This window comes from Eschrichtius robustus, chromosome 13, assembly GCF_028021215.1.
Source record: "Eschrichtius robustus isolate mEscRob2 chromosome 13, mEscRob2.pri, whole genome shotgun sequence".
Lineage (NCBI taxonomy): Eukaryota > Metazoa > Chordata > Mammalia > Artiodactyla > Eschrichtiidae > Eschrichtius > Eschrichtius robustus.
Window position 1 is genome coordinate 5,922,724 of NC_090836.1, and position 27,033 is coordinate 5,949,756.

Consider the following 27,033-nt stretch of genomic DNA (forward strand, 5'->3'; position numbering starts at 1 on the left):
CAAAGTGGTCTAGGAAAGGACTCCGGAACACACAGGTGCCAACGAATTCAGCTTCCAGGGCTTAGGGAAAGACCATGACTCCCTCATCCAAACCTTCCTCCACGATCTTTCAGAACCCCAGACATATGACAGCAAATGCATGAAGGACAAATAGCTCTTTAACATATATACAAAACGTATGGAGGTGAAAGAATGACAGTGAGCTTAAAAATAATCAGATGTGCAAAGTGAAATGAGCTTGGAGAAAATAAAACAGCCACTGGAGTTAGGGCGTTCACAGAGGCCAAGGAGCTGTAGCTCGAGACACCAGCATGAACCAAGAATCCTCAGCGCTGCAGACGCTAAGAGGAATAGTCTCTAAACGAGGCAGTGAGGTCATGGGCAGCAATAATCAGCTACAGCCTCACACAGGCTCCAGAGAAGTGAAGACTCAATGATCTGTCCTCACCTCAACTGAGAACACAGAGAAGGAGACAAGGTCTTAGGAATGAAGACAGCAAGAAAGGGGAGAGGACAAGAGAGCAGAGTCCCCACGTGAACTTGATCCTCTCCAAACCTGGCAAGCGGTAGCATGAGCTGAGGAGATGAAGACACCAATGCGGGGCTTGTAAAAGTGGCCCCTAAGTCAGCCAGAGGCTCTTTCCCAACAATGTTTTTTTATTATTTCAGGGCAAATGCATCGCAAACATATGGATTTGATTGGATCTCCCCACCCCCATCTTTCTCTCCTCTTGCCAGAAAAACACATACAGATTTCAAAATGAAAAGGGGGGAAAGAAAAAAAAGAACAAAACGCATAGCATGGCTTCAAGCAAGCTTGGAACACGCTAGGAAAATAGTTGGAGCTGGTCAACACATTCAAATGGCAGTGGCACCCGGCCCCGTCAGTAACATTGACGGCTGGGAACGTAACTGCAATCTGGTGGGAGCAGACATGTCGTTTGGCAGAGGGGACTGGGAGAAATGGCCCCCAAATGTCCAACCCTCAGATGCATAAGGTGCCACATCATTTCCCTAGTTTCAAGATCAATGTGTAGGGCTGAGTTCACTTCTGTCCTCAAACTTTATCGAAGAGCAGATGTCCCACTGTTCTCCATCTCCACTGGCAATGGAACACAACGGCTTCCATTAGGGCAGAGGGAAGGCCATTTAGACGTCAAAAGGAATGACAAGTTGCAACGCGCTCTTATAACCAAACATCTTAAGCACATGCCTACAGATCAATCTATTTACAAATACTCATTGGGTGCCTACTCTAATAAGAGTTGCATTATGTGTCAGACGCTAAGCTAGATGATTTTCAGATATTATTACCAGGCCTCCCACGAGCACTCCTAGATGGGTATGATCAACCCCATTTCGCTGAGACACAGAGGAATAGAAGGACTTTCCCAAGATCATAAAGCTAGGAAGTGGTGACAAAAAGATCAAACTCAAGTTTATCCAATTCCAATTTTTTTCTTTATCTTCTTGAATTTCAGCTAAGTGCTGAAGGGGATTCTCTGTACTTCCTCCCAAAGACTAGCACATCATTTTTGTTGAGTAAATGTTGAATGAATGAATGAACCAGTAGAAATTATGGATTCTACCACCGGTGTTCTTAAACCCTATTTCATCAATTTAAATGTTCACCTTTTTTATGCATTCCATGAAATAAATGTGCATCTTACAATCGGCAGACTCTTAGAATCAATGAGATATGATCACCTCGAAGCAAGACCAGTCCCAGATGAAAGTGTAATGAACAGTATGAGACAGTGAATGTTAAGTGCCAAATAAGGTAAGTGTCGTAGTCCAGACAGAGCAGTCCGAAAACAGTGGAATCAATTTTAGATTAAACGCTAAAAGGATTTTGATGAGGATGGGGAATGGGCACTTGAGGCATCTCTCTTCTAAGAGCATATAGGTTCTCTAAAGTTACGGAGCTCATCGGACTTTTTCTTTCTGCTCCCCAAGTTTGCAGTGCTGCATTATGCAAGAAAGAACACGGGTGTCTCCCCCTCTGGAAGTATCAAAAAGGAAAGAAAAGCCCAACTCATCTGATGTTTCCAATGATTCCTTCCCAGAGGCAGAGATTTGAATTAGATGGTCTCTGGAGAACCCTCCTAGATCCAGGATTCTATATCCAAGACGGGAAACCTGATGGGTTGCTCATCTGATTAATTACAGAAACTTACTGTGCATTGACAGGATCAGATCAAGAGCTCAGTCAACAAGGAGATTTTGTTTGCTTCCTTCTCTCTAATCTAGCTTCCTTCTCCAACTTCCACATTTTGGCTCACTGCCTCCCTTCCCAAATACACACAAACACACACACACACACACACACACACAATGTCATTTAAAATTAAATTAATCTCTCTTCTCTATTCTCAATTTAGATAATCCAAAAAGCCTACTTTTTTCAGGGCACACACCATGGGGAGAGGGAATGATCACACACTAAGCAGAGCCTTTAATAAGAAGTCTGACCAATCCTTTTTCCTTCACAATGCTGCCCAATAAGTACAATAATCCAAAAACAATTCCTGCATGATAAAAGTAATGGGTGAAAATCTGACGAGGGACAGGATATTCACAGCATCTCAAAGACTCTCCAGATAAATTTCTTAATAATTACAAAGGAAAACCAGTAACCTCACTGCCGAGGAATCTGGTAGACACGATCATAAGCCAGTGATCAAAGCCAACATCACTGTAAAAGGGACACAGCACAGCCCTCCTGTTGCGACGTATCGAAAAGGACACATATCACTTATGTAGGATTCTTACTAAAAATGCACAATCTGGATCCAGTCATGAGGAAACATCAGACGAACCCAAATTGAGAGACCTCTGACAATACGCTCTTTTATTCTTCAAAAATGTCAATGCATGGGCTTCCCTGGTGGCGCAGTCGTTGAGAATCCGCCTGCCAATGCAGGGGATACGGGTTCGAGCCCTGGTCTGGGAAGATCCCACATGCCGCGGAGCAGCTGGGCCCGTGAGCCACAACTACTGAGCCTGTGCGTCTGGAGCCTGTGCTCCGCAACAAGAGAGGCCGCGACAGTGAGAGGCCCGCGCACCGCGATGAAGAGTGGCCCCCGCGTGCCACAACTAGAGAAAGCCCTCGCACAGAAATGAAGACCCAACACAGCCATAAATAAATAGATAAAAATTTTTAAAAAAAATGTCAATGCCATGAAGACAAAGAAGAGATTACAAATTAAAGGAGACTAACAAGATAGGCTAACTATACATTGTAGTATAGGACATTATTGGGACAATTGACGTTTCAGGATGTATCGTAGGCTAGATAGTGATATAACAACAATGTTAAATATCCTGCTTTTGAAAATTACACTGTGAGAAAAAATTTCTTCGTTTTTAGAAACCACACACTGACGTATTCAGGGATAAAGAGGCATGATGTCTGCCACATTCCCTTAAACGGTCTAATAATAATAATAATATATTCATATATAGAGAGAAAGAGGAAATGACACAGCAAATGTGGCCAAATATGACCTGAGGAATCTGAGTAGGGAGTTCCTTGTATTATTTTTGAAATTTTTTCTCTAAGTGTGAAATTGTTTCAAAATATAAAGTAAGAAACAAAACCTATTGCTCCCCATTTTACAGGAGTCATTTAGCCCATGCCCTGTCCTCTAAGTAGAAACGTCTCATTTCTTAGGCTTCAAAAGCCTTCAGAGGGTGTGGAGAAAAGGGAACCCTCTTGTACTGTTGGTGGGAATGTAAATTGATACAGCCTCTATGGAGAACAGTATGGAGGTTCCTTAAAAAACTAAAAATAGAATTACCATGTGACCCAGCAATCCCACTACTGGGCCTACATATACCCTGAGAAAACCATAATTCAAAAAGACACATGCACCCCAAGGTTCACTGAAGCACTATTTACAATAGCCAGGTCATGGAAGCAACCTAAATGCCCATCAACAGACAAATGGATAAAAATGTGGTACGTATATACAATGCAGTATTACTCAGCCTTAAAAAGGAACAAAACTGGGTCATTTGTAGAGACGTGGATGGACCTAGAGACTGTCATACAGAGTAAGTCAGAAAAAGAAAAACAAATATCGTATATTAACGCATATATGTGAAATCTAGAAAAATGGTATAAATGAACCGGTTTGCAAGGCAGAAGTAAACACCCAGATGTAGAGAACAAATATATGGACACCAAGGGGGGAATAGGGACGTGGGATGAATTGGGAGATTGGGATAGACATATATACACTACCATGTATAAAATAGATAACTAATGAGAACCTGCTGTAGAGCACAGGGAACTCCACTTCGCTGTCCAGTAGAAACTAACACAACATTGTAAAACAACTCTACCCCAATTTAAAAATTAAATAAATAAATAAATAAATTTTTTTAAAAGGCTTCAGAGAAGAAAACGGAGAAACGTCCATTAGTTCATCCCACCTGCCTACACATCCCATCCATCCTTTGACTTCAGTAGAGAAGACAAGTGAACAAAGGGATCGCTGGAAATAATTATCTGAGCATAAAGCAGTTAGTGCGACAACCACAGAGAGAAAGTTCATAGCCATTTACGTGGCGGCAGGATGATCCTTCACTTGTAAACATAACCAGCGGGGAAACGCAGTCAAACCCACTCTCTGCCCTCAGGAATCGCAAGTCTTAAAGTTACAAGGCAGGGCAGGCAGCGGGGGCCATGCACATTTTGAAGGAGGCTCCGAAAACGGGAATAAAGATGTTCCTGGAAGCAGATTTTGCAAGGGGAAAAGGAAACCTTGATGACTTCAGGAAACACAGGAATAGGTCGCCAGGGGAGCCAGTGGGCGTCCTTTCCTCGACATCTTTAAAAGAAGGGGACATCGTCTAGGAAAATGTTACAATGTGTAGAATTTACTTTCAGACACCTCATCATATAAAGTGTGAGAGGATGTGTCTTATTGGACAGAAGCTAGGATGCAGGTGGCGGCCAAGACAGCCCAGGTGCCCAGCAGGTGCTCTGCTCAGAAAGCCCACGCTCACAGGTGGCATTCCTGCTTCCCCTATCTCTATCCACCAGCACAGCTTGGTTAATTAGCATACAGAGAGTCAGAAATGAATTTTCATCGTTAAAAATAATGGCCTGTTGACTAGCATAACAAATGTTAGAAAAGGACTCTCGGGCGAAATTAGAGGTATTCAAATAATGTGGACTAAACAGACTATATTTCAGACATCCATCCATCCTTGCTTATAAATCTTCATGGAGGCCTGTCCCCCTGGTTCTGGAGATGATGCCTTAGGCCAAAGTCCTAAATGGCCCCAGGTCTAGCTGAGTCTCCAGATTTTGTTTCCCTGATATTAGTTATAAGGGTAACAAAATTCTGTCTCTAGAATTGAGGTTTCTGCCTGGAGTAAATGTTTCATGCAAGGAGATGATCAGAGAATATAAAAGAATGTTTTTTTATATTACTTATATAATATAAATGTTTTATATCAATAAATATAAATTAATAAAAAATGTAAATATTTTTTATATTACTTATATATAAATATATAAACAGTTGGGACATCCCGAACGGGTCGTATGAACTTTATCTTTTTTCCCACTTGTTAACGAATGTCACTTATTTCAAGATTTTTTCCAAGGCCCCCAGTGTCTATCAGAGAAGAATGGTGCATGACCGGGCTGACTTTGGTCAGCCTGCAGCAAGTGAAGGAGGTGTGGGTCTGCACGCGAGGAGGGGGCGGGGGCAGGGTGAGCTGCAGGGAGGCCTTTGTGTGAAGGGCTCTAACTTAATTCCACTCCCACCATGGCCTGAGCATATATACCATATGACCTCAAGTCTTAAAAACTGCTGGGGCTCTTCCCTGGTGGCGCAGTGGTTGAGAATCTGCCTGCCAATGCAGGGGACACGGGTTTGAGCTCTGGTCTGGGAAGATCCCACATGCCGCAGAGCAGCTGGGCCCGTGAGCCACAGTTGCTGAGCCTGCGTGTCTGGAGCCTGTGCTCCGCAACAAGAGAGGCCGCGATAGTGAGAGGCCCGCGCACCGCGATGAAGAGTGGCCCCCGCTTGCCGCAACTAGGGAAAGCCCTCGCACAGAAACGAAGACCCAACACAGCCATAAATAAATAAATAAACAAACAAACAAACCAACCAACCAACCAACCAACCGCTGGAGCTTGTCTTATGAACTAGCACGTGGTTTAGCTCAGTACATGGTCCGTGCACACTTGAAAATACTGTGTTTGCTGCAGTTTGGGTGTGCTGCTCTATAAATATCCATAAAGAGAAGTGCCTTCATGACGTTTTCCAAGTCTGCATCCCTACTGATTGTCTACTTGTTCTCTTAATTACGAGAGTTTAAATCACCAAATATAATTGTGGATTTGTCCCTTTTCTTCTTTCTGTTTTGTCAATTTTCGTTCCATGTATTTTGAAGCTGTTATCAGGTACACACAATCCTAATAAAATTGCTGCATCTTCTTGAGTTGCCCTTTCATCAATATGAATATTATCCACATCTCTGATAATATTCCTTACCCTAAAGCCTGCTTTGTCTGGTATTAACACAGCCACTTCAGCTCTCTTTTGATTACTGTTAACATGGTATATCTCTTTTCATCCTTTTACTTTTAACCTACCTGTTCCCTTATAGTTAAAGTGTGTTTCCAGTAGGCAGCATATAGTTGGGTATTGCTTTTTTATCCAATCTAACAATTTCTACCTCTTACTTTTGATGTTGAGGCCATTTATACTAATGTAATTACCAATTTGGTTGGATTTAAGTCTACCATCTTGCTATTTTATTTTGTCCTTGTTCAGAGCAACTGTAGGACTAACCTCATTCTTTCAGGGATTACCTGCCTGCTGTCTAATAACTGAAAACAGTTTTTACATATCTACTTAACTAGCTTTCCACTTGACGGCAGAAAAGCTAGTCCTGTACCAGATACTCCACAATGGCCACATGTGGAAGTAGGGAATCTGTGTTTAGCAGGTTTCCCAGGTTTCCAGTGAGCTGCTAGAACTGGGAACCATCGCTTTAACTCACGAGGCACAGGTTGAAAAGGGTAAGACACATCGTGGAAATGTGAGCTGCCGGACATAAGACAACAGGGGATGTTGGGAGCTGTGGGGAACGAGAGAACGCAGGTTCCAACTGAAAATATTCACATTTAATGTTTTTTAAAAGAATCTTCTGGAACAAAAAAAAAATTTTTACGCATATATACATTCTTTTTTATACTCTTTTCCATGATGGTTTATCCCAAGATATTGAATATGGTTCCCTGTGCTATACAGTAGGACCTTATTGTTTATCCATTCTATAATATATATATTAATAGTTTGCATCTACTAACCCCAAGCTCCCAATCCATCCCTCCCGCACCCCCCTTTCCCATTGGCAACCACAAATTCTACTCAGCCATAAAAAAGAACGAAATAATGCCATTTGCAGCAAAATGGGTGGACCTAGAAACTGTCATACTAAGTGAAGTAAGTCAGACAGAGACAGACGGATACCGTATAATATCACTTAAGCGCGGAATCTAAGATATGGCACAGATGAACCTATCTACAAAACAGAAACAGACTCACAGACATAGTGGACCAAAAATTTTTAACTGTCTATTGGCTGAAACCTTCCCTGGGGCCACCTGTTTGCAACAGTCATGAATCTTCTCCAGTGTCAATGCACCTCTTTAAATGGGGCACCAGAATTGAGCACATCGTCCATGGTGGACTCAAGGGCGGTGACCCCATAATTACCAACAGCCCATACATACCTCATGAGTCCATTACTTCAGGGTCAGACAAGTTCATGTTTGGCAACACACTGAGAGCTCACGTTTAGTTATGGCCAACTTCCCACTGCCGCCTTCATCTCTCTCACACAATCGCCCGCCAAATCAGATCTCCTCAGTCCTGTCCCGTATTTACAGGCTTTACGGCCACCACTGCTGAATTTCACCTGTTGGTTTGGACTCAAGGCTCCCTCTTGTCAAGAACACTTTGAATCTTGATTCCGTTTTTTTTTTTTTTTTTTTTTTTTTTGGCTGCGTGGCATGCAGGATCTTAGTTCCCTGACCAGGGATTGAACCCGCACCCCCTGCAGCGGAAGCATGGAGTCTTAACCACTGGACCACCAGGAAAGTCCCAGATTCTGTTGTCTTTCAAGGTAACTGTGTACCAATGGAAAATCTGATGTGTGCCTCCCATTCTCAAGGACGCAGAGCCTGTGACGAGACCCTGTGACACAGCCCCCTTGATGGATGCTAGCCAATCAGCGCTGCCTTTCTTCTTCAGGATCTCCACCCCCAGGGGAACCAGGAACAGAAGGAGATGAAGCACAAGCAGGTAAACCCAGCTCTTAGAAAGCATCAGGGCAGAAGGCCAGGGTGATGTGAACTTGCAATTTGTGTGCAGATTTTGCAGAAACGTCCCCAGGAAAGCTACTCCTGCTCATTCCCACAGGTAACAGGTGGTGCTGAAAATGGAGAAGACAGAGCCCCCCTAGGGCAGGGCTGCGGGGTCGCTGCTCCGGCTCAGCTCTCACTCAGAGCTAATTCTCTGTGTGTCCTCGGGCTCCTGCCTTTCCTGAGCTTCAGTTTCCTCATCTGCGGTCTCGTCTCCCAGCTCTGTTCCTTCTCTCACCCTGACACCCTCGCTCCACTGGAGACCCACTGACGCTACACCCCATTTCCACGAGGCCTTGCTTCGCCCTAGCTGTGGCACTCTCCTGGGAAAAGTAGTTAGGGGAGCCTTCTCGATCCCTCAAATAACGTTCTTTGAGTCTGACCTCACCCGTTTCCCACTTCAAGTCCTTCCACATCACTTGAGCTTCAGAGGTTAAGGCCGATGATCGGACACCTGCCTGCCTTCCCTGCCTTCCCTGCCTTAGACCTCCCCCCTACCAATCACAAATACTCTTCATTCCAGCCACGCTCAGCTCCTGGAAGCCCCTGAAGGATGGTGCCTTTTTCCCCACTTCCTGCCTCAATTCATGCTGGTCTCCCGGCCCGGGAGGCCCAGCCCCCTCTTCTACACCCATTTTACATCAAGTCATTATTCAAACTTCAGCTCCGTCCTTGCATCTTCCAGGAGGTCTCCCCTGACTGATTAGGGAGCCCCTCTTTTGTCCCTCCCCGAGCCCACTGCACACCTTCCGTCTGAGCGTTCATCATGCTTCTGGAGGCACCCGCTGACCTGTCTCTTCTCCAGGTTGACTATAAGCTTCTTGAGGGCCAGGGCTTTTCAGCACCACTGCCTGGACGGCTCCTGCCACAGCACAGGCGTTTGCTGAAGCACCGAGCCCTCTGAACGACCAGGGAACGGATGAACAAGCAGGTCACAGCACGTGGCTGCCTGCCCCCAGCCCCACGGGAGGGGCCGCCCTGCCGGCTGAGCTCAGGCTCCAACTCCTGGCCTCTGAGTCCCAACCAGGGTCCCAGCGTCAGACGTCCCAGGGCGCCGCCCCCGGCCACACCCTCAGCTCTCTCTCCACCCTCTTCCTAAGGCCTCTCCCCGAGCAGGACACGTTAAATGGAAGAAAGGCTAGAGCACCTGCTCTCCTCTGTCCCCACACGATCAAGGAGGAGCCGCACTCCCGGACCTGCTGCCTGAGACAGGTGCTCTGGAGCCTAGAATCCAAGAAGTCGGGGAGCCTGGAGAAGCACCCGTGAGAAAATCCGCCCAGGCCAGCCGGCACCTGGCCTCTCTCCTGCCCAGTGTGCTCGCTGCTTGAAGTCCTCAACCCACTAGCTGTTTACGTTCCCAACCGAGTCCAGGGGCGTCTGCGTTTTAGTTCAAGCCGTGGACAGACGGGGCTGCGCTCCGTTAGACCCGCAGGCGCATCTACAAGCTGCCTGGCTGAACTCGGCGGGGCAGGCCCCAGCACTCCCCACCCTGGGCCTATGAACTCCCAGCCGGGGGTCCCTTGCCCCCAGATCTGGAAGACCTCACGGGGAGTGTGCAGAGCTGGAGGAGCTGGGTAAGGAAAGGAGATGGAAAGAAAAGGGATAAATAAAGTGCGAGGGTTATCGGGGGAGAGAAGGAGAAAGTTCAAGGGGAGCACAGAGGTCGAGGGGGCTGCACATAGCCGTGAAGCCTGGAGATAAAAACCTCTGGGGGGTGTGGGGAGGGTGGAGGAGACAGCCTCGGGGGAGCCAGGGGTCAGGCTCCAAACAGAAGGTACACAGCGTTGGCTGGGCACACCCACTACCCCTCCACCCATAACAGGGAGAAAGAGAAGAAAAGGAGGGCAAGTGGGACCTCAGTCCTTGAGAATCACCTTCATAAAGTCTGTCTCCTTTCTCCACCACCACTCTTCCTGCCAAGAGCATCTTCACCCGCGTAGAACCACGCCCACTCCCTCCTGCCCACGCCCGGGACTACGGGGATTAAAGGCCAACACCAAGGGAGCAGGTAACACACAGCAAAGCGAGGTCTGATCCTGGGGCCTGGGGCAGGCACGTTCCCAGCTCCTTCCCTCTGGGAAGCCCACACTCTGCATCTCATCCACGCTCATGCTCACTGGTCCAGCCAGGCGGCTCACTGGAAATTATCGTCGCCTTTCACAAACAGCGCCGCGCTGCCTCTCAGCCCCACAGCACATCCATCACCCACTGCCGACCCGGAGGGGACACACACTTGGCTTAAGTTCCTGGATGTGCAGATAAGAGTCCTGGTTACCAGGGAGAGCAAAGCACTGAAGGCAGCATCCCATAGCAACAAGGCAGAGGGGCCCTTCCAGGCCTTTACACACACACACACACACGCAGGCACCAACCCACTAGGACAGCTCACAGCCATGTGGAACAGCAGGCCCCAGGCCGGGCCTCTGGGCCTTCCCAAGGGTCAGCTGGCCCTCACGCCAGGTCCCCTGACACACAGCTGCCATCCACCCTCCAGGCCAGCAGCCCTTGAGATGCCACGCAGACTTTTCCACCCATCCGGGCTTCTTAAGTGTCTCTGATAGACACCATGTGTCCCAACAGGAAAACACACTCTCACCAACTCTACAAAATGCTCCAGATGTGACCAAAACCGGAAAGGCAAAAGAAACCAGAGACGGGTTGCGTGGAGGGGGGAGAGGTTAACGGAGAGAAGAGAGGAATCCAGGGATGTGGGTACGGGGGTGCCCGTTAAGAGGGGGCGAGTCCAATGGACGGAGTCAGGACTGGGGTCCAGACTCCTGGGTTCCAACCCCAAATTCAACTTGCCCCCTGGGGAACCCTTGGGTCTTGCCCCGAGACCAGCTTCAGGCTTGAGACGGTATCCCGTACAGCCTAGAAAGTTAGCCCCGGAAGGGATGTTACAGATCACCTGGCCCAACCCCGCCGTTAGGCGAGGACGGCAGCAGGTAATCCACCTGCCTGAAACATCATCACCACGTCTAATGCCACACGTCCTTCCGCCTCCTAGCTCACTGCTGTCTCTATTAAATGTCAGCAGGTTACGTATTAAAGATTCCTTACTGGCAAGTGGCCTCAGACATGACAACTCTGTCCCTCCGCCTTGTTACTCCTGCTAGAGGATTTTGTTCTTTTTTTTTTTTTTTTTTTTTTTTATTAAATAAGAGAACGGTTTGCAAGGATCCCCAGATCTAAACTTCCTGAGTCCCCGATCTACGGTAACACCCTCTTTAAGGAACCAGATCTGTTTTATTCTAAAAGATCCTAGAAACCCTTTACCACCCCATCTGGGCACCTGACCACAGCCATCCACTACCCCCACCCTCTGCCTTGGGGCCCATTTGAGAAGCAGCCCATGTGTCTCACCAGCACGGTTTCCTCCCGCAAAGTGCAGCAAAGCGGTTACAGTAATGGACTCTGGAATGGTCCTGCCTGAGATCTGCAGCAAGTGACTTATCTTCTCTGTACTGCTGTGTCCTCACCTTGAAAACAGGGGACAATGACTGTGCCAACTTCACAGGGTTGCCGTGAAGATGAGACCAGATCAGGTCCACACTGGGCGAGGGGACACCGGTACCCGGTGAGCGTGGGGCAAGTGCTGTGTCAGCCGTGGTCACCATCACACCCACAAAGACATCCCCGCTGGTGAATGGGGAGAGACGGTTCCCATGCACTGATTACCACCTAGTGAAACCTGCGGGTTAGTTGGGACGTGGAGGATGAGAAGACTGGACTCAGAGACCCACTCCCCAGAATGCCCACCAAGTCCTCTCGCAAGGACAGAGGGTGCCCGGGAGGAGAAGCTGTTCTTCTCCCCACACTCCCCACCCTCCCTCCATCCTGTTTGGCACAAAACGTACAATCTCGGGTCCTTTCTAGCGCCCACACAGAGGAGCCTCAGGTCCTTTCAAAGTAAAAGCAACCGGCCCACATTAGGGCCGTCCACACATCTACACCCACATAAGCCAAACCCTTCAAGGACAGGCTCTTTTCCTTAGGAAAAAGCCCCAAATCTTCAAACGGCCCACGAATGAACGGAGCTCTGTGTCACCTTCAGCCACGTGGTACCAGGGAAAACACATCATTTCTGGAGTCAGACAGGCCTGGGTTTGAATCTCAGCTGGGCTGGCCTGTGGTTTCGGGAAGATCCTCCAGGGCCTGGTCCCTGCTTCGCCCCAGCCTGACCCCCATCAGTCCCCCCACTGCTGACCTAACACCAGGCACCCCAGGCCCGCTCTTTCTGTTGTGGGCAGCGTACCCTGTGGCAAAGAGAACTGACTCTGGAGTCAGACTTCAGAGTTCAAACCTCACCACTTGCTCACACACCAGCTGTGTGACGGCGGGCGACTTAACATCCTCTTTGTGTCTGAACTGCTCCTCTGTAAACGGAGGGAAACAGTGTATCCCAAAGGGTCGCTGTGAGTTAGCAAGTGCACGGGGCTTAGACAGCGCCTGGCACACAGGAAGTACCACGGGCCGTGAGCTACTGTCATTATTCTGCTCACCTCTGCCTGGCTCACTCATGCACCAAATCTTTGTTTAAATGTCACTTCCTCGGCTGGCCTTCTCCAATGAGCCTGGATTGCCCATGACACCCCATACTCTCCTAGTGTAACCCATGTCACGCTCACAATTAACTATACATCATCGGCATAAATTAGGAGTTTGGAATTAACGTATACACACTACTATATATAAAATAAACAACAAGGACCTACTGTACAGCACAGGGAACTACACTCAATACCTTGTAATAATCTATAAGGGAGAAGATTCTGAAAGAGAACATATATATTGATATATTCAGTTTTATGTATCACTTTGCTATACACCTGAAACTAACACATCACGGTAAATCAACTATAGTCCAATAAAAATTTTAAAACAATAAAAATAATAATAATAAACTATACATAATCTGCCTTTCCTGCTAGCTCGTAAGTTCCACGAGACCAGACAAGGGTGGACCACAGGTCCACATATTCCCGGAACGGTTCTGGTTTATACCTGTTCTCTCACTGGGGCAGGTTACATGGGCGTTCAGCAAATATTGACTCCTCTCCCCTTAAGAAAGAGTATACTTTCCAGAAACATGGATTTGTGCTCAGCCATATGACTGCTTTGGCCAGTGGAGCCCTAGCGGATGGGATGTCAATGATGCCTTAAGAGGCACTGTGTGTGTGTGTTTCCCTGCCTTTCCTTGTGCTCTTGTGACTCACCATGAGAGGACCATGCCCAGGTAGCTTCTGATCTATGGAGAGCGTGCAGACCTGTGGAGACCTGAACACAGTCTGAAGCCTGGAGCCAAGCCCAGCCGACCCTCGGCCTGAAGCAGACCTTTTCCACTCAACCTACAGACACTTGAGCAAGAAAAATAAACAGCCGTTGTTGTAAGCTGTAGATTTGGGGGTGGTTTGTTATGCAGTGTTATTGTGACAGTAGCTGACTAGTACACTCAGCATAACTATTAATAATGCTCCCTTTCACTCTCAAGAGTGTCCTAGGTTAGATGGTAAATTATCTAATCACCCAAAGTGATTATCTAGCACCTGAAACAATAAACACAAATAAAACAAACACAGCAAAGATGCCCAATAAATATACTGCATTAAACAGAACTGAATTATACATTCTCTTAAATCTATCTCCCAACTGGATGGTGAGAGGTCTGAGTTTGGGGACTCTCCTCTTTCTTTCATGATGTCCCTGAGAGATGCTTCCAGCTGGCTGCTGGATCATCAGAGGGCTTAACCTCACCCCCAGGGTTAAACCTTTAGAGAAGTGTTAGGATGTCCATGGTGGGGGGAGGGGGGCACTGTGATTCCCCTAGGATTTGACAGGAAGGGGAAATAGACCAGGGGGTAAGCATGGAGAATGAGCGGCTTGCCTGCCTGCCCAAAGGCTGAGGATTGGGCTACATGTCAGCCTAAGGAAACACTGCCATTTTGTCAGAACTGATAACTGCTGGAAACTAAGCCATTGCCCTTACCCTCCTCCAGACTACAATTCCAAATAAAAAGTTCAAGGTCCAAAAAAAAAAAAAAAAAAAAAAAAGTTCAAGGTCCCAGTCCTCCAATCTCATCTCTGTCTCTCCTGTGTTCAGTTAACACGGATTTTATGAGTGAAACCGACAGGGCTGAGGCAACAGCCCTGAGTCCTGAGCCCTCAAGGAGGGCTTCCTGAGGCCCTGGAATGGGCTGGGCGATGCGGGCTGAGGGTCACAATCTCTCCACATCGGAGTCAGCCACTCTGCCAGGGCAGACAGCCATCCCTGGCAGTTACCCAACTACCCACACCTTTGACTACCTTGAGAAAATCCCAAGAAGGTACTGGAGGACAGCAGTCTTCCAGGCAGCGATCTTGAAGCTTTTTGTTTGTCTTTTTCTTATGTCTGTGACTTCCAAACCCACAAAATGCTGTGGTTTTCCGTTCCTGAAACAGAGGCGTATGTCTGTGCGAAGCGCCTGGGCATGCCCAGATAATTAAATGGAGAGATCTTGCGGTCGCTGTTGTAACGTGTGTTGCAACGATGTTATTCAATGTGTCAAGACGTTTTCTGTTTATGTTGGTCACATACCCATGTGGCGTGGGTGGAGAACATCACTCAGGAGAATATCGTTAGCAGGAATGGGGAGCTCAGGGGTTCCAGAGACAGGCGGTGAAACAGTGGCTCAGGGGGATCAAAGAGTCGGGCGGTGTCCATGGTGACTTATCCCCTGGCCAGTCCCCTCCTTCCTTCTAGGGCAAGATCAGCCCCTCGGATCCACCTGAGGTCCTGCTTCCCACAGACAGATGGCACCTGCCATCACAGCCTAGAGGGTTTGTGGAGGAGATGCAAAGATTCCTCTCTTTCTCTCTCTCAGCAAGAGGATGTGCACCAGAGACAAAGGGCTGAATGACTTGCCCAAAGTTTCCCAAGAGTGGGTGAGCGAGAAACTGGCTCCCGACGGTCCATTCTCACCTCACAGCTAGGAGCGCACAAGTCCTGAACCCCCGAAAGCTCTGTTTTGCCACCTAAATCCCGGAAAACCACTTGACAGCATCTCCCTTTGCTCCCCATCATCACGGCCCCTTTGTCTAGGCTTTCCTCCCCCTGCACTGACTCAGATACCTCCTCCAACCACTTCCCGTAGCCCCAGGGCTCTCCTCTCAGCTGTCTGCAGCCTCAACCTGTCCTTGAGCCTTCCCTTCCCTCAGCATTTCCTGACCAAGAATACTTCAACCTGACTCTTGTAAATCTCCCAACCACATTTCCTTCTTCCTTCAAATCTCTACTTTCTGCTCAAAACTCGCCTGTCCTGTGAGTCTCATCTTTCTCTCATCAGCCACACTAAAGCTAGTCACAAACCCCTTCAGAACCTTTGGCCCATCCCCTTGCCCCCAGCCCGTCTACGCACAGCTCTGTGCCCAGGTTCCTTGTTGGGTACCACTTTACCTCCGCGGCTTCCATCAGATCTACTGTGAGCACCTGGGGTCCCACTGTTACACTTCAAGCTTCCTGCTTTCCCCCTTCTTTTCGCTTTGACACCACACCCACGATAAAGCTTGGCATCCAGTAGACCCTTGATGTAGGGATCGACGCTTGTGTCAACAGACTCTGAGCTCTGCCCTGGATTTCTTGTGACCTCTCAAAACAAGCAAGAGGAACAAAATGCAGCTCTTCACGGCAAAGGCACCTGCCTTATCACACTGACTCTGGTCCCATCTTGGAAACACCATTTCACTCTCACTGGGAAACACCACGAAGACATTTCCATGACAAAGGCAGAGCCTCCACAAAATCCCACACCTGCCAGGAGGCAGACTCCGGGATAGGCTGTGGAAGAGGCTTATCTGGTGCACAATGCTACCTGCTCAGGGGTCAGGTTACTAAACCTGCAACGGAGACAGAGCAGCGAACTGAAGTCGGGAAGGAACCTACTCGGTTGACAAAAGCAAGAAGTGACAGCTGACAACCTGATGACATGGAAGAAGTCAGGGAAAAGAAAGACTATGAAAAGTAGAAATGAGAAACCAAAAACACGGCATTCGGGGGTCCCCTAACAAACAGCTCTTGCGAGTGACACATCACTCCTGCTGAGACAGGGATGTTCACGAGGACGGCCCGTCACAGAGGAGGGGGTGACCTGGTCAGTGAGCCCCGCGCCCCCCTCCGCAGACCACACCAGCTGTCCCTCAGAGGTTGCTGATCAGAGGGATTAACGCGAGGCATCTGGAAACCCAGCTTGCCCCACGTCTGGCTGGACGAAGCTCTGGGTCACCTTCAGCCATGTGGTACGAGGGCAAACACATAGTTTCTGGAGTCAGACAGGCCTGGGTTTAAATCCCAGATGGGCTGGCTTGTGGCTTCGGGAAGGTCTTATCTCCCTGACCTCAGTACCCCACCCCCTCACCCCTGTTAACATGGAGGTAAGAACATCCACTTGGCAGGGTCGCTAGAAGGCACAGAGCACGCACACGCAACGTGAATACAATGCACTGATTTACAATTTTAAAAAAACACAGTCTTGAAGTGAGAGAGTGGCATGGACATATATACACTACCAAATGTAAAATAGATAGCTGGTGGGAAGCAGCCGCATAGCACAGGGAGATCAGCTTGGTGCTCTGTGACCACCTAGAGGGATGGGATAGGGAGGGTGGGAGGGAGACACAAGAGGGAAGAGATATGGGGACATATGTATACGTACAGCTGATACACTTTGTTATACAGCAGAAACTAACACACCATTGTAAAGCAATTATACTCCAATAAAGATGTTAAAAAAAGTCTTATGATTATACAATATTTGTCAAGACAAACTAAACAACTATATAAAATTCTGCTAGTTTAGGGAACAGTATAACTTCCCGCAGGGAGCAGATAAATAACAACTCTACCTAACCAGACCTGTGTCCATCACCACGCTCTTTGCACAACTATACCGTAATCCTCGCAATAATACTGTGGGGCAGGTAGGACAGGTGTTATGATCCCCATTTCATAGCTGAGGAAACAGAGGCTTGAGAGAGAACAGCTTGCCCCAGTATTACATCACTTAGGATCAAGGCTGGAGCCAAAACCGAGTTCTTACCCACTGCTCTCAGTCTAGAGGAATGTCCCTAGGCAGGTGCCTCGGGGTTTGATAAACATGTGGACAGTCATTCTATCCATCTTCTAAGTTAACAAGTGCAGCCTCACTCCGTCTCCACTTCTTCCTAGAGTAGGAGCTCTTCTTTGTTTAAGTCTGTCTTCATATGGCTGCCTCTCCACATCTTTGATCACATTTCTTTTCCTTCCCTGAAACAGTTCTAGCCTGGCTGGTTTTTCTCTAGGCAGGATAACCTGACTCGGACACATGAGGTTTTGCCATGATTTGGTAAATCCCTAAGTCATGTGATCCTAAAACGTTTTCTGAGATTTTCAGGGGTCTTTGGGTGCTGCCATGCATCAACGGATGTTTCCAGAAACAGTCAGAGTCACCCCCAAAAATCTCTGCCCGAGGCACAGCTGATAGCCCTGAGCCCCCTCATCACAGATGACTGGTCTGGGGGTCAGCTTCCCCCCACCCCCATGATCTTTTCTATACCCTGTTTTTCTTTGAAACTTTGAAACTTTTCTCCGTCAGTTACTCTTTGAAACTTTTCTCCATCAGTCTGTCCCTCCATTTCCCAGAAAAGCCGCGTGGTCGTCTACACGTTTGGGGATTTGACTTTGAGCCTGAGCTCCTTGAGAATGGGGTCATGCTTCATTCATCTCTACGCCCCAGCACCAGCGTCTCACGTGTGGTCAGTGCAAACAGGTGTCAGCTTAACTATACCAGGTGAGGTGTGCGTGCAGGAGGGCCCTGCTCTGACTTTGCCAGGCCAGTGGGTGCCAAAGAGGACGATCACGATGATGCAGCTGTTTGAAGAGCCCGCGTTACAGGAGGACACACAGCGAGGCCAGGCGTGCTATGCATGCAGAACTGTTAGGGACACAAGAGCTATTTTCAACTAATTAAAGGCTGGCCTACACAATAGGATGCTCTTGTTCAGAACAGGACTGAAACAGAGGGAAATTAGCAGAGTTCTTGCTCTGGCTCCACGACCATTTCTAGTGGCTAAAAATGTCCAGCAGACAAACAAGCTGCCCCTGAGGCCAGGCGTCTCCCCCATTACAAGAAAAATCATGCAGAGGCTGGGCATTTGCTCGATCAATATGCAGGGAGAGGAAGTCTCCAATTCCCCATTCCATGGCCGGGCACTGAGGTCAGCCAGCCTCTAAGCTCCTCCCACCTCTGTGATGCCATGGTTTGGTCCCAGGGGTTCTGGATAACTGAGAGTTTACTGCACACAAGGTCCAAGAGGATAGGAAATTACAGCTTTGTCACATATTTTCAGGCTAATATCAGCTTCTCTCCCCCTCGGGAAATAGGACGTGACATAAGGGAGTCAAGGAGGCAGTGAGCTGGTAAACCAGACCCTCACCCCGTCCCAGCTCCGGCCGTGCAACCCTGGGCGGCCATGGGGGTACGCGTGCAGCCTCCTGGTGCCATGGGAGCCACCTAGTACCATACGGCTGATACTCCAGGAAGGAAGATTCAGTTTGATCTGAACCAGGAGCCACCAGCTGTGGAAGGCAGGGAGGCCACCCTCAGGGGACCAGGACGGCCTTTGGGTGCAGCCTCGGACTAGAGCTGGGGGCACCGTATTCAATTCCTGGTCCACTGGCAGCCCCAGGCCGTCTCCTCTCCTCTAGAGGGTGCAGACCTGGAGGGGAGTGGCAGTCTGCAGGGAGCGGGGAGAGAAAGCAGAGTGGGACATCTCACATTTTATGAACAGCCTGACTTATTTCCCAGTCTGTAAAATGGGCCAGAGTATAACAGCACGGAACATCATTATCCCTGTTTCTGCCTCGCCTCAACCAGCTACTGCCGATTTTTCTCTGTCTACTATGTTCCTACACCCTCAGAGGTAAAGGAAAAATCTTCTTCAGGCCCATGAGACATGACTTCTTTCCAGCCGGCATAATGTTTCCCTGCTAAATCCAAGGCTTCAAAGGTTGAGACCTGCAGATACCAAGGTGCTAGCCCCACACGTCACCTCTCCTTGGCTTCCTCTCTTGGGTCCAGCCTCATCTCCTTCCAACCCTGGATGCTCTGCTAACTTACAGGTCAGAGCCAGGGACACGGGCCAGGTTGGCACAGAGTCCATGCAGGTGAGCGAGATCTGCAAGTCAAGTTCTTGACTTGACCTCTCCCAACTGACAGTCAGGAGGGACCTGGCTTTGGGGCACTGTGATTTCTGGCCATCGATACCAGGCTCAACAACAAGTCCATATTCGGGGCAGCCCAGGCTGGTGACAAAGACACATTCAGGACCTTTAACCTCAGCCTTTCAGAAAGCAATGTTTCCAATTCCAGCACCACCTCTTCTAGGAAGTCTTCCCTTATTCTGCTAGTAGCAAGCACTCTCCATCTGTTGTCCCAACCTATCATGTTAGTGCTTCTATGACAGTCCTGAAAAGCCCTCAATCCATCCTGCCTCCCATGGGTCTGTCTCCCTACGTGACTGCTGGATCCGTAAGGACACAAACTCCGCCCTACGTCTCGCTGTGTCTCCAGAGACTGGCTCACTGTGAGCATCAGTAAATGTTTATTGCATTGAGCTGAACGGCCTTCATAAATCCCAGGGAAGGATCAAGGAGGAGGCAGCAGGGCTCAGGAAATAACTCACCACAGGTTGATCAACATTTTTTCCTCTCCATTCCCTCCCCCAAACCAGCTGCAGCCGGTCCTTCCTGAGCCTGGCCTGCTGAGAAGCCTCCTAAGAAAGAACGTGGCTTCCTCCATCTCCCTCCTGGAGGGATGTGCATGCGTCACGTTTCAGGAGGCTAGAAGTGGGGCTCAGAGACACACAGGGATGGACCAAACCACGCAACCTTCTAGTGGCCTTTCTGGGGAATTCTGGCAAGAACAAGCACCTCTGCCTTTTATCAGGAGGAGGAAAAGCCAATTCCTGTGATGCCCAGGTCCTGGATGGGCTCTCCATCCAGGTGGGGCTGGAGAGGGCTGGAAGTCTAGGATGGTAGAGACGTGTAGCAGGAGGCACAGTGCCACTCTTGCTATCCACAGATGATGCCCAAAGGCTCTTGAGATGGCACAGATACCACTGTTAGGTCATTGAGGAAGCAGGACATTTCTGAGAGGGCTCCAGACCTGCCACAGGGATGGGTTTCACGCCCAGGGCCTAATCTTAGGAAGCCTCCCTCATGAAATGGCATCCCTGAAAGAGGAGGGAATGAGGAAGAGCCATTTACGCCTCTCTAAACCGTAACCCCGATTTGACACAGTGGGTGCTGCCCGTGTACGACGCCCTTGGCCCGTTCCCCAAAGCCCACAGCTACACACCCCCTGAGCCCGGTGGACTTCTGGGCCCCTCTCCTCCACATGCTGTCATAGTTAGGCAGCGGCAGATGCTTTAAAATACAATTTTGTATCTCAACTTCAGCAAAGTATGGTTAGTAGCTAAATCTAACTCAGATGTTCAAAGCCTGTGATTTTATCTCATCCATATCAAAACCTCCCAGCTAAGAAAATCTGCCCGTGAGCAGATATCCATTTCAGTGAAAAGACAGGGCAGGGCGCTGACTAATATGGGATCACCCCTGTACAAATCCAAAAGGCCCAGCCTCCCGGGTTCCCCAGAAAATAAAGGCCATTTCCCTCCTGGGATGTCAGGGAGTTAACCCAGGGCAGTGCAGGCAGAAATCTACTCCTCCGCCTGCAGGGACACTCATGTGGCCCCAAGGGACTAGTAGGGCCATTTCCCTCCAGCTAAAACATCATTTCCCCCACTGGCTCCAACACAAACCTTGTTTCTTCCAGGGCACAAGTGCTTCGGGCTAGGAGTTCCCAGAAGATTCTTCTGTGAGGGGGGTCGCTACTGGATACCTCCCTGGGGAGCTTCCCAGGCAACTCACATACACACACACACACACACACACACACAAACACGCACACACACACACTCCACTCAGGCCTGCAGGCCCCGAGGTTTCTAGAACAAGGCTAGGACTCAGGGTGGAGCGCTCTGCTGGGCTGGGGGCCCCATCAGCAATCTCACAGTGCAGCCTGCTGGGCCCGGATGCCCATACAGCTGGGGGGGAGGGGGCGCGGGGTGCAGGGAAGGGGCATCTTGCTCCCCCTCTGTCCACTTTACACACCTGGGAAAGGAGCCTCGAACCCTAAATCTCAAGCTTAGGCTTGAAGGGTTGCGGAAGGGGAAGGGTAGCTTTACATGCCAACGGATCTCCCACCCCGCTGGGCTCTCAGCTGCTCCGTGCTTTCAACTGTTCCAAACCACGGGCACCGGGAGAGGAACAGCGCCCGGTGCTGCCCATGAGGAGCTGGGGGCCCAAGGCGACGGGCGGGAAATACCTCTGCTGGGCCTTCGCAGGAGTTACCTTCAACTCGGACAGGACGCCCCTGCCTCTGCGGATGCTTCAGCACTGACCACACGGGTGCAGTTCCTACGTGAGCATCAAGAGGGCGCAGTTCACAGGCATGAGCTGCGATGGAACCACAGGGTCAGGGTGGCCTCAGGCTGGGCCCTGTGGACCACTAGGTCCCGAGAGGTGAAGGCAGGAAGGATGGAGAAGAAGTGGCAGCAGAGAGAAGTGGCGCTGAAGACACACCCACAGGAGCTGGTATCAGAGCGGGGACTGGCCGATGGTGGAGAAGAAGGAGGTGACGTGGACACACAAGTTTAGGCGCAGCCAGCTAAGCGCGGGGAGCTCTTCCCACACCCTCCCCCCCCCCAGCTTCCTCTCCAGCTGCCTGCTCCTGGCTGCCCTGCCTCTGCTACCCACCTATGCCCCCAACGCCTCTGTCCCTTCCATCTCTCCCCACTACAGTCCCCTCGTCTCTCTCCAGCACAGTAAGTTCCTTACCCCTCTGGGTAGGCCACAGTCCCCCACTACAGCCCCCATACTACCCGTGCCCCATCCCCTCCCCTCCAGCCAGTGTCTGAAAGATGCCCGAGGCTCCAGGTGCGTTCGAGCCCCACATCCAGGCCACTGGCGTCGTGCAGCAGGTGTGGAAGCCCCCGCGCCCTCTGACCCGAGCGGCAGTGGACAGCCCCCAGCCCCACAGCACACTGCGCCCGTCTGGACAGCTTTGGGCTCTGTGTCCTCGGGAACCGCCAGACCCCAGAGCCAGGATCTGCTCCAAAGACACCTCTTCCCCGCAGGTGAGGCTGAAACGGAGTGCACGCGGGAGCCGTCGCCCACTTAGCTGGCGGCCTGTCACCTGAAGTCTCCGGAGGAAAACATGGGGCTCTCCGGGAGGGAGAATTTTTATTTTCCGGCATCATATTTTTTCAAAAGGAGTGAGTAGTTGGAGAAAACAGGCGACAGCGTGGGTGGCCACCAGAGAGGCAGAGAGGACCATCAAAGCTCACCAGGCACGGAGGAAGCAGCCCTGGTGTGGCCCAGAGAACAGTCTAGGTGGCCGCACCTCACAAAAGGCCGCCAGGGGACGGGAGGTGCAGGGTGAGGGGGCCTCGGTCACCAGCATTTGTGGCCCCGCTCCCCGACCCCAGCCCCTCGGCTAACGGTCTTCAGCTGGAACAAACACCTGCTGTCCAACTGAGCTCCCAGTTCCCTGGGAGGGCCGTCCCATCTCTGCGTGGGAGGTGAGCCTGCCCAAACTGTGACTCCCAGGCTGCTGTCTTCTTCCAAGAAGAAGCTGGAATCCCTCCCTCTGGACTCGATCCTTCTGGCGGCCACCCCTCTCGCGGTCCCAGCCCAGGGCGAGCAGCCAGGAACACTCTCTGAGTTTGCTGGCTGATGAACTAGCTCATTAAAGTGAGCCACGGGTGACTGAGTGGCAGCGAGTCCAATATGGCAGGCACAGGGCCGAGGGTCCCCATAGTTTCCAAATAAGCGTGCTCTATCAAATTTCCCCCGTAGAGCCCTAGCTCAGGCTCCCAGTTTCGGAAAACCAGGATGCCGAAGACCAAAGAGGGGACGTGACTTGACCAGAGTAACAATCACCCCTAGTGGCCAAGCCTGGGCAAGACCCCAGTCTCCAGACCCCACTCAGCCCAGTGGTCCCCCACTGCACAGGGGTCCTTCCAACATGCCAGCTGGGAAAGAGGTGGGGTTTCAACAGCCCGCGGAGTTCCTAGAGCCCTCAACCCACTTGAGGCTAGTCAGACCTACTGCCTTCTAGAAAGTTCTTTCAAAAAGCTTTTCACCCATGTTCTGTAGAAACTGGGGAAATTCCCAAGGCAACAGGACATCATTTTAGGAGCAGCGCTGAAGGCAGAGGTTTAGGACCCAGTTCTCGTCTCCCTTCCAATTTTTTGGAGAAGCCATAAAAAGCCTGCATTTCCGCACAGACCAGCTGGCTTAGCCCTTATATGATGTGCCGGGTCTTCCCTTCTCTTGGTCAATACTGTGGCTACTTGGGAATGACCCAAGGATCTGCTTCACCCACGTTCTTCTCTAGGCAAATTTGAGGGACGATAATAAAAGAGAGAACTCTACTCACTCCTCTCCCCACAAGAGCAGGCAGGGAGAGACCACAGTGCTGAAGACCCCAAGATGCAAGTCACAGAACATCCGTCTACATTACCTGCTGCCCCACAGCTGGCACTGCCCTCCCCCACCCAGGAGCTGGCTCCCCACCTGTAGGACACAGAGCAGGGGCGTCACAGCCTAGGACAGCCAAGCCCTCTGCTCGGCCAACACACTTCCAGGAGCCAAGACAGCTGGCAGAGACCTTTTGGGTCCTCCCAAGAGTCCCCTCCCACATCTTACCTGATGAGGTCAATAGGTTGAAACTTATAAAACACCCTATAGCGCGCCCATTCTTGATACAGCAGCTAAACAAAAAAAAAAAAACAGGGAACCAGATTAGAGGTGAAGCAGGCAACTATTCACCTTTTTTTATTCAGCTTAGCAAGTCAACATTTGACACACACCCCTCCCCACCAAACCCATCCTGGCAAGTCAAAATTGAATCCCCAAAGCCTAGCTTCCAGAATTCTCATGAGATATCCACAGGGAGACTCCAAAGGCAGGAGGCTGTAGAAGCTGACTTCTCCTCCCCAAATAATAAAGGTGATCTTCATCACACTCTGGGTGTGCTGCACCTACCAAGCAAAACCCCTCACTCTTCACTCCCTCGCCTTGCTGAGTCCAGCCAGATGAGCCCTGGCGTTCATTTACTCACTCGTTTAATAAGTCCTGACTGAATATCCACCTTGTGCCAGGCCCTGTCCAGACACTGGATAAAGCAGTAAACCAGACAAAGTCACTGCCATCATGGAGCTTACCCCTTGTGTGCAGAGACAAATATTAACTTATAAATGCCACGGAGAAAAATAAAGCAAGGTAGGGAGTAAAATATGAAGAGGGGGGTAGGGTGCTATTTTAGATAGGATGACAAGGGAACACCATTTACAATAGCCAAGACACGGAAACAACCTAAATATCCATCGGTGGAGGAATGGATAAAGAAGATGTGGTACATATATACAATGGAACATTACTCAGCCATAAAAAAGAACAAAATAATGCCATTTTGCAGGGACATGGATGGACCTAGAGATTGTCACACTGAGTGAAGTAAGTCAGACAGAGAAAGACAAATATATGATATCACTTATATGTGGAATCTAAAAAAATGGTACAAATGAACTCATTTACAAAACAGAAATAGAGTCACAGATGCAGAAAGCAAACTCACGGTTACCAAGGGGGAAAGGGGGTAGGGATAAACTGGGAGGTTGGGATTGACATATACACACTACTATATATAAAATAGATAACTAATAAGGACCTACTGTATAGCACAGGGAACTCTACTCAATACTCTGTAATGACCTATACGGGAAAAGAATCTAAAAAAGTGGATATGTGTATATGTATAACGGATTCACTTTGCTGTACACCTGAAACTAACACAACATTGTAAATCAACTATACTCCAATAAAATTTTTTTAAAAAGGTAAAAAATAACAAAATAAATTAATTTAAAAAATAATTATTGATAGGTATGTAAAAAAAAAAAGGATGGCAAGGGAGGGCCTCTCTGAGGAGGTGACATTTGGGCTGAGACCTGAAGGAAGTGGGGGGGTTATGTTTCAGCTAGAAGAACACTCCTTCCACTCCTGCCAAGGCCTAGAGGAAAGGGCATGTCCTAGGATGAAGAGGGAAGCCGGAAGGCTGGGGCTGAACAAGGGGAGAATTTTGGGACATAACCCCAGTTAGAAAGGACTGGGGTGGCCCGATCAGTCAGGGGCTTGTGGGCCATGCAAAGACCTTTGGACTTTGAAGGAAGCCATTAGGAGGTTGGCAGCAGCGGGGTCGGTAGTGGGAATATGATCTAGTACTATTAGAGTGTAGACGGCTCACTCTGGCTGCTGCAGGGGCAACAGTGAGAGCTGGTATAGGAGCAGGGGAGCTACTGTAATGGTCCAGGGGAGGGGTGATGGTGGCCTGTACCACAGAGGCAGTGGGACAAGCAGTGAGAAGGGGTTTTATTCGGCTTGTATTTTAAAGGGAGAGTCAATAAGATTTACTGTTGGATTGGATGTGGGGTGAGAGAAAATGAGAACGAGGCCTGAGCAATCAAGTAGATGGTGATTTTATTCACTGAAATGGGGAAGAACAGGCTAGGGAGGGGGAACCAAGAGTTCCATTTGGGAGGTGTTTGTTGGAGATGCCATGTAGATGTCCACGTGGGGATATAGAGTGAGCAGCTGAATCTAAACGTCTGGAGTTCAAAGGAGAGTCCAGAGTCAGAGAAGACATGATTTGTAAAGTCATCAAGTTACGGATGCAACTGTCAAAGAGGGAGAGGTAGAGAAGAGGCGTGATGCCTGGGCCCTGGGTGCTCCACCGTTCAGAGGTCAAGGGGATACTGAAGAACAGCAGAAGAGGCAGAGGAACAGTGGTGACATGGCACAGAACTAGAAGTGGGTGGTGTCCTGGAGGCCAAGGGACCATGGGATTCCAAGGGAAGAAGGTGAGCATCTGGGTCAAATACGGCTGATGGGTCAGGCTGGATGAGAACCAAGAAGTGACCCTGGACCCAGTGACCCATGGTTGATCTTGACAAGAGTGGTTCCAGACGGGCCAGATGGACACAGAAGAGGAGATCACCAGGCAACCCCTGGAAGAGCTGGAGCTCCAGGGCATCAAACCTGGGAGGTGATGCGACGATGCCTGCACACCGCCCATGTGGCTCTGCCGGGCCAGCTCGCACAGCCCTGCAGGGGAGGGAGGGTGCTGTAGACCCTTCCCTGTCTCTACAAATGTTTAATCACACAGTTCGAGACCAGGTGGATCGGGCTAAGCCCCGGGTTACAGGGTCCCGGGACAGACCAGCAGTCAGCAGGGATGAGGCTGTGTGCGCCAAGTGCAAGAGGACAACCAGAGTGACTTGCAACAGTCCCTTTAACCCTGCAGAGTCTAGAACCTTCTAACGAGCTCCTAGCAAATACACTCTCTCCCTCAGAGTTACGCCATGTCCTCTTCACCTACCGGCCAAGCCTGCAAACAGAGTCAGGAGGCTCTGCAGCTCCTCCTCACAGAGCCTTATTTCGGAGGCCTCGGATGTAATTCCAAGCATGTGGGTCTGACCCCAAACCTTTAGGGCAGGAAGCAACAAGG

The 27,033-nt window shown here is 49.7% G+C and overlaps 1 protein-coding gene across 1 annotated transcript in view; it reads right to left on the reverse strand.

Moving 5' to 3' along the window:
- Positions 1-27,033, reverse strand: part of ANO2 (anoctamin 2) — a 335,850-nt gene that overhangs the window by 210,748 nt on the left and 98,069 nt on the right. The window contains exon 10 of the mRNA XM_068560881.1: positions 24,174-24,238. Within this exon, the coding sequence (XP_068416982.1) occupies positions 24,174-24,238 (65 nt within the window). The remainder of the gene's footprint in view (positions 1-24,173; positions 24,239-27,033) is intronic.